Source organism: Olea europaea, unplaced genomic scaffold, assembly GCF_002742605.1.
Source record: "Olea europaea var. sylvestris unplaced genomic scaffold, O_europaea_v1 scaffold856, whole genome shotgun sequence".
NCBI lineage: Eukaryota > Viridiplantae > Streptophyta > Magnoliopsida > Lamiales > Oleaceae > Olea > Olea europaea.
The window spans coordinates 283,022-293,823 of NW_019267010.1; the positions used below are offsets into that span (position 1 = coordinate 283,022).

Consider the following 10,802-nt stretch of genomic DNA (forward strand, 5'->3'; position numbering starts at 1 on the left):
ACAAATTAACAAATTAACAATTTCTAAATCCAAAATTTTGGCCCAATAATTTATTTCATTTCTAATTTTTTAATTTTCGGCCCAATTATCCATTTTATTATTTCATTTCTTAGCTCAACAATATCGAATCCACTAAATAACCATAAACACATACACTAAAGTGCATAATGTTGTCTCGAATCTCGCACTCACTCTCGCAACCTCGCTAACATTTCAAAACATATACAATCGTCGACCGACACTGTGACCTTCGATCTAAACTGTGACCTCCGCTGATCGAAATTTTGACCGTAGCGATCATTTGAATAAGGTAGTCTGCTAGTCTTTGATATTTCAAAATCATTGAATGTATCATTAGTGTATTTATATAATATTGTTATAAATGTTAAAAAATTTAATTATAGTACAGAACCGAACGGAACCGAACCCGAATGGTTCCATAATTATATTTGGACCCGACGATTCCATTTACTAGATACCCGAAAATTTTGGTTCGGTTCGATTCTAAGCGCCCACCCTTAGTGTACTAGACCTGACTTAGCATTTGCTTTTAGTACACTTAGTAGGTATATATCCAACCCGGGTCTCAAACATTGGGAGACTTTGAAATGGTTGTTTAGATATTTGAAAGGAACATGGAATGTTGGCTTAATATATAAGTTTAGTACTGAATGAATAAAATTGAAAGGTTTTACTGATACTAACTATGTTGATGATAGAGATAATAGGAAATCTACATCTTCCTACATGTTTACCTTGTGTAATTCATGTGATAGTTGGAAATCACAACTTCAACATGTTGTTGCATTATCCACTACTGAATCATAATACATTGCTGCTACTGAAGCCTTTAAAGAATTTTTGTGGTTTAAAGGTATATTAAATGAACTTCGTGTTTTTAAGGACAATATGATAATATATTCTAATAGTCAATCTGCTATTCACCTATGCAAAAATCTTGTATTTCATGAACATACGAAACATATTGATATTAGATTGCATTTTATTAGAGATATGGTTTCTCAAGAACTGGTAAAACTTGAGAAAGTCCTTTCAGAATATAATCTCGCAGATATGAAAAGTAAGGTGCTCCCGTTGGTAAAGTTTAAAAGCTGCCTTGATCTTCTAAACATCGGTACAAACTTGTAAGTCTCTTCCCTTAAGTTATTTGTTATTTTATCTGACTTGCGGAATGATTTGGCATCAAGGTAGAGATTGTTGGGCATGTTAGCTAAGTGATGCCCAAATCCCCTAGGCTATGATGAAAAATCGAAGCCCATTTTAACTTCATAGGCTATAAGCCCAATATTGAAGAATTAAATCCACACCACAATTGAAGTAGCCCAATTATGTTGGGTATTTAGAGGTAGTCAGTCCATTGAGCTAGATGCTCTACACCCAACTTAGAGATAATTTGAAAATCACAAGAAAAGATAGATAAATATAATCGATATCTTTCTTCAACTACCTTATCTCGTCTTGGATGAGCTCTATCTTTTAGTTAACATAATCTTGCAGATTTTCTATCATAATCTTGCAAGATTTCTGGAAAATTCGTTCTCCCCTATGAGCCTATAAATTGGAGCCTTCACCCTTCATTTTTCTCAACCCAAAACAAGAGAAACTCTCCTCCTGCTTAGTGCAAAACAAATCCTCCTCTGCCTTCTTTGTGAAATTATCTTTGTGACTAATAATGGCCTTTAAATTGAAGATACTTTTGTGGTGTGGATCGAATTTTTGAGCCGAATCAAAAAAGGAAAAATCGTTCTTCAATTTTTCAGTTTTTGGTTTTCACTTTCTTGAAGTTAATCTTTGCAAATCCTTCATTAATTGGTTCTTTTGTTTGATTTATAGGTAGGTTTGCTTCATAGTGATTGTAACCCAGTTATTACTCCCATACACGTAGCATAAACCTACTTTTGAAATGAATATCGAAGAATTTCACTACAACATAAGTATATAAGGTTAAGTTTTCTCGTTTTGTTGAGTTGCTTTGAATGGATGTAGACCTTGATGAGGAAGAAGGCTAAAGCAATTTGTGCACAAGTCAACCCTCAATCCGAATCCTTTTATGAAATACAACTCTTACATTTGTAAACTTTGCACAAATCAACATAGCAATCCAGACCAGCAGAAGCAATACAACGATACAAAATATACAAGATTATCCACCACCAAGGTATTTTACAAACCTACATCAAACATCAAATAATTTGTCCAAAAATGGAAGTTAAACAGCGTGCAAAGAACCCCCACCCTTATTTTCCATTGTGAAAATTGAATCAAGATTTTCGATTTTTTGGTGGATTATTAGAATTATTTTGTTCATATTGCCGATTTCTCTCGCACGTCGAGTTTGAACAAACGTGGCCTTAGGTGAAAATACGAAATTGAAGAGACGCAAAAGTCCTTGATGATTTTATTCGTGTTCGGCGCCTCATGACTAGTTTTTAAGGAGAAACGAACAAAAATGGACGGCAAGGATATTACTCAAAGTTTGGTCGATCTAGGGGGTTTAGTGCTATAATGAAAGATTAGAGGAATATTGCACAAAAGATGTAAATATTAAGGATATTGTGCCAATTATCCTCTCTAAGATGTTACGATTCAAACGTAAAGTTCTCCACCATTATAGTTACTCAAATGATCAAATTCGTTTTCCCAGTGAAAATTTGATGTTTAGTACATCAAAGAAAAAGAAATTTTCCTCCCAATTCTTTTGTCCAGATCCCAAAAAATCATTTACACGATCTTACGGATTTTTCATATTCAAATATGGGGAAAAGTTTTTCACCAACGTGACAGCAATTTCGGATCCTTATTAAGGACGATGACCGCTAATATTTAAAAAGACGAGGATAAAAATGAAACAAATGTTGAGGGTAGAGATGCAAGAGATGTAAAGATTGAGAACGGCGGCCGCAATTGACCCAAATTTAAAAATGGATGCCGGCGTTTGGTCACTTTTTCTTACCACGACGTCGTCTCTGTGTTTCTCTTCATCTTTCCACTGCAGCACCACTCTATCTGCAGCTTAAACTGCAGGCTTTCATTAATTATCAGTGTTTATTATTCTGTGAAAATTCATATACTTGATCCTATTGTTTATCCTTACGCACTAATTTACTAGCAATTAACTCTAGGTTTTCTGGGTGAGGCAAAAACAACATTAATCAATAAGTAGTTTAATTATCATTATATTGGAGGGTGAAGATGACGAATTTACGAATAGAAAGTGCAATTTTGTTGTTTTGCGTTATGCTGATGAATGGCATTTGCAGATCGGCATCTGTTCCTTCCAAAGATAAACTCGTCGGAGTTTCCCCTGAAGGTTGGTCCGTGTTTCTCCTACTTTAATCTTGGATTATAACCTTTTGAACACTACACTCTGATATGAAATTTAATTCTGCAATGATGCACGTGAGTGATGAGTGTGCAGATGAAAAGTATTACAGAGGATGGTCATCTTCTGGTACCATAAAATGTAAAGATGGATCAAGGAAATTCAGCAAGTCTCAGTTCAATGATGACTTTTGCGATTGCCCTGACGGCTCGGATGAGCCCGGTATATTTCCTTTAACTTCTTGAATTTTGTGAAGAATTTGTTCTATGATGATATAGAGATTTTTCTTTTACAACAACGTATCTGGTATCAATCATGGGCAGATAAAAATTAGGATATGCTGGTTTATTGCAAGTTTTTTAGCGTTAATTTGAAAGATGTTAGATGAGTTCGGATAATGGTGGGTTTTGCAGGAACATCTGCTTGCCCCAATGGGAGGTTCTATTGCAAGAATGCAGGACATGTTCCACTGTTCTTATATTCTTCTAGAGTCAACGATGGTTTGTGCGGTAAGCATGCTGAAATTTTCAAACGTCCAATTCAATTATTTACAGCTATATTCCTTAACATTCGCAATCTTTCTGCTGTAAAATGATGCATTGGAATTTCAATGTTTGGTATGTCTTTAGCTCAAAAATTAGGAAACAAGCTACTCGACACTACCAATTAAAGACATGGTTCATTTGCAGAAGAGACTTAACAGAAGCTCACTAGAACTAGACTATGGTGCTTTTGGTCTAATTTTGAGACAAATTATGCTATTAATATGGGATTTTGTGTGTATAACCATAAATTTAAGCTTAAACTAGATAAAGAAAAGAGAAGATTTACTCAAACAAGTTTTTCAGTAAGATGATTGAATGAGCTTATCAGATAAGTTGACACAGTTGCCACACTTGGCTTTCAGATAAGTAGACACATCAAGTAAACTCAGACTAATGTTTTTCTCATCACCCGTTTCTCGTGTAATAGAACTTCAAATTTATTTTACATGGTCTTTAACAAGGGAAATTATTTAAATCTAATTAGATTATTAAATTTGAAGTGATATTGTTTAGTTCTAGTGAATATTCGATAAATGTAGGATGTGTGCCCAATAAGAGTTGATGGAGATGACACCAATTCCACTAGTGAATAAGTTTAATCAACAGAATCTTTTCGCCACTCGTCTTCATTTTATTTGTTACATTCTTGGCACTTGAAAGATGATGGAGATTATACTGTTGTCCTGCTTGAATATTCATTTTGACTTCCTCCCTTTTTTATTTTATAAGACACTTCCTATCAACTCTCTTTCTACAAGAAGTGAAGTGATGATCTTCCACACATTATTAACTATTAGAAGTGCCAACTCCGCCTTCTAGATAACTTGGTTAAATAATGCTTTTCTTGTGTATCTCTACTTTTTCTCTTATTTACATCCTGCTCGGGTGTTTTCTTTCATAAACATGGATGAGGGTCCGAGAATCCTTAGCATCCTGACCCTCATACTATTCCAGTGGTCTTATTTAATTATTATATCACATCTTACCACCTTTCTCTGGAGTGAACATTAAGACTGCATATGTTGAGCAGATTGCTGTGATGGAAGTGATGAGTATGATGGCAAAATTAAGTGCCCTAATACTTGTTGGGAGGCTGGAAAAGTCGCAAGAGATAAATTGAAGAAAAAAATAACAACATATGAAGAAGGTCTCATTATTCGAAGGCGGGAAATTGAACAAGCAAAATTAGCAATAGCAAAAGAGGTGGCCGAACTATCAAAGCTGAAAGATCAGGAGAAGATACTCAAGGGATTGGTTGAACAACTCAAGGGTAAATTTATTCTCTTTTCTTCAATTGCAGTTGTTGTCAGATAATTCCTATTGTCGCCATCTCCCCACCCACCCACAAAAGAAGATTTATATACATCAACACATGCATATTGGATCAGAGTTAACTGAAATATTAACGAGGCTGTGTTTCTTTATATCTCAAGGACATAGAGGTAGAATCTTATAGAATAGATCTCATGCTAGAAGGTCAATGGAACCCAAACGTTAGATGTGCCTGCATTTTGGATTGTCATGACCTGCATTATCCTGGAGGCAGAACAAAATGCCGAGCTACCTCACCACTGAGGTTCTTGTTAAGAATTTAGTCTTCATAACTATTTGTTTCTGAGAATTAACCAAAAATTTAGATCAAATTATTTGAAACTTCATATTGTGTGGGTTGGCCCAGTTGGGACATCCTATTTCTACGAGATGTAATCATCAGTAATATTCTAGACTGTATTTCTTTCGACGGGTTTCGATTATTTATCTGTTTTGCTGTCAAAACTAATGAGGCGCAGAAGGAATGCAAGTCTTCGTACACATCCAGAAGGTTGGGAAATGTTTGTGTTCAAAGTTCCTGTAGAGTCAATCAGACTTGTAACAAACCGAATACCTAACTATTGAGTTTGTTCAACACTCTTAAATTCATTGCTTCTGCTGATCTCATCTCTTGCCTCATTCAACAAACGTGCAACAGAGAACTGCATCTCAACTCCTCCTCAACATTCTACTACCTTAACATTACCCAAAAACATGAAAGTGTGCCTTCAGTACCCCTGACATTAGCAGGCGAAATGAAAACGCAAAAAGTATGCCTGTGCTACTTCTCTTTACTATGAAAACAAATAATGTGTTGCTTCTTCATCGTAGATTCTTACATCACCAATCTCTCTGGAAGTGGTGCCTCCCACTGGTTAAATTTTGGAATATTCTAATTACGGGAAAATGGTCAAAGTCCTTGTTTTTTTGGAAGATCTGGTTACATTGTATATGTATGCAGAGTAGATAATATGATGAATAATAAGAGAATGTTTTTTCTTTCTCCATCCATTCTATAGCGTACGAAAGTGATCCAAAAGATGATAGAAGAAAGCAGTTAAATAAACATATTGATCTAATCTTCCTGTGTCGTACAGGCATAATATAAATGATAATTATGTTTTGAAAAGGCTTAGCACATTGACATCAAAATAGACATGAATATATTCATCTTTTTACTGCCCATTTTATTTTTTCGTAACAAGATGCTAATGTCCTTGTGCTTGTATTTACATATAACAATTAAGATTTAAATCTGTTGTTGTGAATAGGATTGGTAGATCTAAATATTGCCTTTGCTCATGCTCTCACTAGGTTAACGTTTACTCAATCTCTCACTCTGATGTTTAAAATAATAGATTCTACTATTAACTTATGGAGTTCATTTTTTTTCAGCTACCTCTTTCTTTTTCTCATTCATTAATTGTTTTCACATGAAAGAATAATGGCTCATCATCCAAATTTGATTTTCTTTTCATCTAGAGCGCAAAGAACAAATAGAGAAGGCTGAGGAAAAAGAACGGTTGCGGAAAGAAAAAGAAGAACTAGAAAGAAAGGAAGATGAAGAATCTAAATTGAAGCAAAGCAAAACTGAAGAGAATGCTGGAAGTATAGGAGAACCTGAGAAGAATGATATCCATGATAAGATTGGTTTACTAGATGATTCTCCACCTCTGCAGGTTTGTCCTATTTATATTTGTGTTGACACCTGAAGGTTATATTAAATCACACATCATGCGTGTAAATAGGCTAGAGATGACATGACAAATAAAACTGTTAAATATATAACTGCCACATGTCCATAACAGAGAAAAATATTTCTTGCTTGAAGGGAAACCGGTAACGATTTTCTCCCTTCTCTCCTCCCCTCTCACCCATGAGGGGTAGTTGTTTTGTTCATTTCCCTCTCTAACAAAAGGTCTTCCAATGTTTGACATTGACTAACGGCTTGTGAATCAATTTGAAAGTAAAAAATTCATCCAATTTTCAACAGCACGAATATTGATCTTGACATCGGAAGTGCTACTGGGTTTCACACAATAAAATTTTCAGATGTGTCAAAAATTCTTAGGAAGTTGCACTGAAAAGAATCAGGATTTCATGAATCCCATCTACTTTGATATTATATGATCTCCAGCTTGGTGTAGAATTTCTCCCAAATGAGAGTAGCCTAGTTTCAACACGTGGAACTTCCCTGTGTCTCATGAAATAGTAGATATCTTGAAATTAATAGGTAAGTTGTTTTTAGGATTGTAAGATCTCTACTCAAAAATTACGGATATACTTGCTTCATGCATGACAAATAATCGCTGTATGATAACAGGCTCAATTATCTTGTACTTTTGGTTTGCTCACTTCCACTATTTACGTTACTGGTATTTAATAGGATATCGTGGAGGATAATCATAAATCTGTTGGTGACCCTGAGATTAGTGATAAGAGCAACGGAGTCGAACAGGTGAAAGAGGCTTCTCTCCAGGTGTGGTCTTCTTCTACAGGAAAATTTTACTCGTGGAAGGTATATCAGGAATCATATATAGGGTATCTACATACAATCATGTACATTCGTCTTATGTAGGATACTGAACAGAATGAGGGAGATTCAACTGTTGATGGCAAAGCTGGTCTTGATACTGGAAATCAGGTATGTACTGCACGCATATGTACATGCATGCATTTGAGTCATTGTAATAGTAGATTTTAGGTGCTTGATATTTAAGATGATGGAATCTGAGGTTCTGATAGCCCAGCAACTCGGCATGTCTGACATGATTCAAGCAATGACTAATTCACTTCGTGTTTCTAGGAGAAAGACGGACTTGAAGATTCCGAGTCTTTATCTCGAGAAGAGTTAGGGCGTCGTATTGCTTCTCGATGGACTGGAGAAATGAATGAGCAACAAACCAAGGAGGTTGATACCTCTAAAGATGATGATCCTCAAAACCATGATGAAACACTTGACGATACCCATGATGAGGAATATAGTGGCTATGACTCAGAAGACGTTGAGCAGAGGTATGATGATGATGATGATGATGACACTGAAGACCAGTCGGAAGAGTATGGTGGGGAGGATCTTGAGGATTCAAGTTCTTCATACAAACCTGAGTCAGATGATGAATTACAAGTATCAGGTGTTTATTCACTGTCAACTCTTGAAATGGAAGCATATTTGTATTTTCCATGTTCTTTTCTGTAGCTACAACGACTATTTAGTTAGTCAGTGAGTTACTCATATTTGATCCAAATTGGTCAGATATAACTGGTATGGATAGCCAATCGTGGCTGGAGAAGATACAGCAAACTGTGAGGAGCATCTTTCAGGCTGTCAATTTTTTACAAACTCCTGCGGATATATCTGGTACCAATAGAGGGTTTATACTCCGTTCACTTTAGACAATAGTCAGTGGATACTGATGCTTTTCCATTGTGTGTCTGCAGACGCTGCACGTGTACGCAAAGAGTACGATGAATCGAGTTCAAAGTTATCCAAAATACAGTCAAGGATATCAAGTCTCTCACAGAAGCTAAAATATGATTTTGGTGTGCTAGACGTTGATGCACTATCAACTTTTTTACTTTTTCCCTTTCAATTTATGTTCTTAAAGCTCACATTTTGACGTGGAGTGTTCTACGTTTCTTTCTTGCAGGAAAGGAGAAGGAATTCTATTCATTCTATGGTCAATGTTTTGAGAGCAAGCAGAACAAGTTTGAAACTTCCTAGTTTCTTCTTCTTTGCCATTTTTGACTTGTAGTGTGATTTTGGTATGACATATTTCTAATTCATTGCAATTGGAATTGGTAATAATTATTTCAGGTATGTTTACAAAATCTGTCCTTTTAAACAAGCTACTCAAGTGGAGGGTCATAGTACAACTCGATTGGGGTAGGCATTTTTATATCTGGACATTTCTATTGATATATGTTTTTAGCATTGGACACGTCGATGTCATGAGATCATTTAAATATTAATGATAGTGATTTTCACCTCATATTTGATCTACTGTGCATGATATCTGCTAGAATACCTATTTAGTTTCATTTGATTCGGTCCTCTGTCATCAATTATTAACCGCTTAATATAGGAGCTGGGAGAAATTTGATGAGTCCTATGAATCCATGCTATTTTCAAATGGAGATCATTGCTGGAATGGCCCAGATCGAAGTATAAAGGTATCTATTTTCGAATTCTTAATTTTTTTATTTATTATTATTTTTTTGGGAAGGTCACTCCAGTTCCTTTTCACGTAATGAGAAATTTTCATTATATTATACAGGTGAAGTTAAGATGTGGTTTGAAAAATGAAGTTATAGACATAGGTGAACCAAGCCGCTGCGAGTAAGAATCTCTCTCTCTCACATTCATTTAGATTTACATATGCAAAATTGGCTGCGGGCATTTCAGTCTCTGTTTTCTCACTTTTTTTTTTTAATTATTATTATTTTTTTTATTGGATCTGCGGCATCTGAATATATTTGCATTTGCAGATATGTAGCCTTGTTGTCTACGCCAGCCTTGTGTGTGGAAGATAAACTTAAGGTTACATTTTATGCATGTTGTTGCTTTTATTTTTTGTATTAATACTCCTCATCCATGCAGTAAGTCTTACTGTTGGTTGTGATGTAATAAAATATGGTAGGAACTGGAAGTTAAACTAGAGACGATGAACGAGGAGCAACCACAGGGTCACGATGAACTTTGAATCCCTTGGAAAGTTTTTCAGACAAAAAATCTTACTAGAATCGAACTCTCGTGAGAAGAATTGTTCTTCACCTTGGGTGACAAATGCTGGAATTGTTTCTAGACGATGTCTGGAAGAGAACTACAAGCTAATAAGCCAAAGTTGTGAATTGAGATTTCTAAACAGAGAAGAAAAAACATCATCAACTCGTTTTTGGTCGTAACTTCACTTATTTTTTTCTATATTTAGCTCTAATTACTTTGCATCCTTTAAGACAATCTCACGACCTGTGATTTTTGTTATTAATTTGATAATTGTATGCATTTTCTTCGTCACCTCGATCCGACCACGACTGGGTGACTTTTGCACGCTTTCTAAGCTGAATGTTTTTCCTCGGCTGGGCAACATCGGATCATTTTCCTTTTGATGCATAAATCTTTGATAGCTCGATATAAGGTCCACCATTTTTAGGCTCGAGTTCTATTAGTTTCTTCATAGCTACTTTAGCACCAAATCCAATTTACTATTTGTCCAACATGCACCAATTAGTGAACCCAAAAAATTGTTTCTGCTTCCTTTGGCTCTGTCGATTATTTTGATTTCGTGCCAGAAGAGCACATTTCATGAAACATTTGCAGAGCTTCTTTTCTCAAACCTTGTGGGCGATAACCTTTTATATCTTAGAATTCCATTTCTTAACTTCTTCCTTCCTCTTCTCAAACTATAATCAACAGAATTGGAGAAAAGTTAGTCCATCTGATCAAACCTTAGCGTGGATTTGCAGTTTTAAAGATCGAACAAATAGAGAAATATGCACTCCATTGAATTTGAATTTTTGTTCACTGTAATTTATGCCCGATTCTAAAATCGGTTTCCACCGCTAGAAAGAGACATGCTAGTTTGTTGTAAAACTTTGGTCGT

The 10,802-nt window shown here is 35.4% G+C and overlaps 1 protein-coding gene across 1 annotated transcript; it reads left to right on the forward strand.

Moving 5' to 3' along the window:
- The first annotated feature begins 2,836 nt into the window (after positions 1 to 2,836).
- Positions 2,837 to 10,259, forward strand: LOC111391893 (glucosidase 2 subunit beta-like). Its single transcript, XM_023017172.1, has 16 exons — positions 2,837 to 3,331; positions 3,440 to 3,565; positions 3,757 to 3,852; positions 4,919 to 5,158; positions 6,682 to 6,878; positions 7,586 to 7,678; positions 7,778 to 7,843; positions 8,006 to 8,333; positions 8,456 to 8,560; positions 8,641 to 8,742; positions 8,850 to 8,907; positions 9,017 to 9,085; positions 9,285 to 9,372; positions 9,477 to 9,538; positions 9,688 to 9,739; positions 9,840 to 10,259. Exons 1-16 carry the CDS (start codon positions 3,214 to 3,216, stop codon positions 9,900 to 9,902), a joined length of 1,863 nt encoding a protein of 620 aa, XP_022872940.1. The 5' UTR covers positions 2,837 to 3,213; the 3' UTR covers positions 9,903 to 10,259.
- Positions 10,260 to 10,802: the final 543 nt, after the last annotated feature.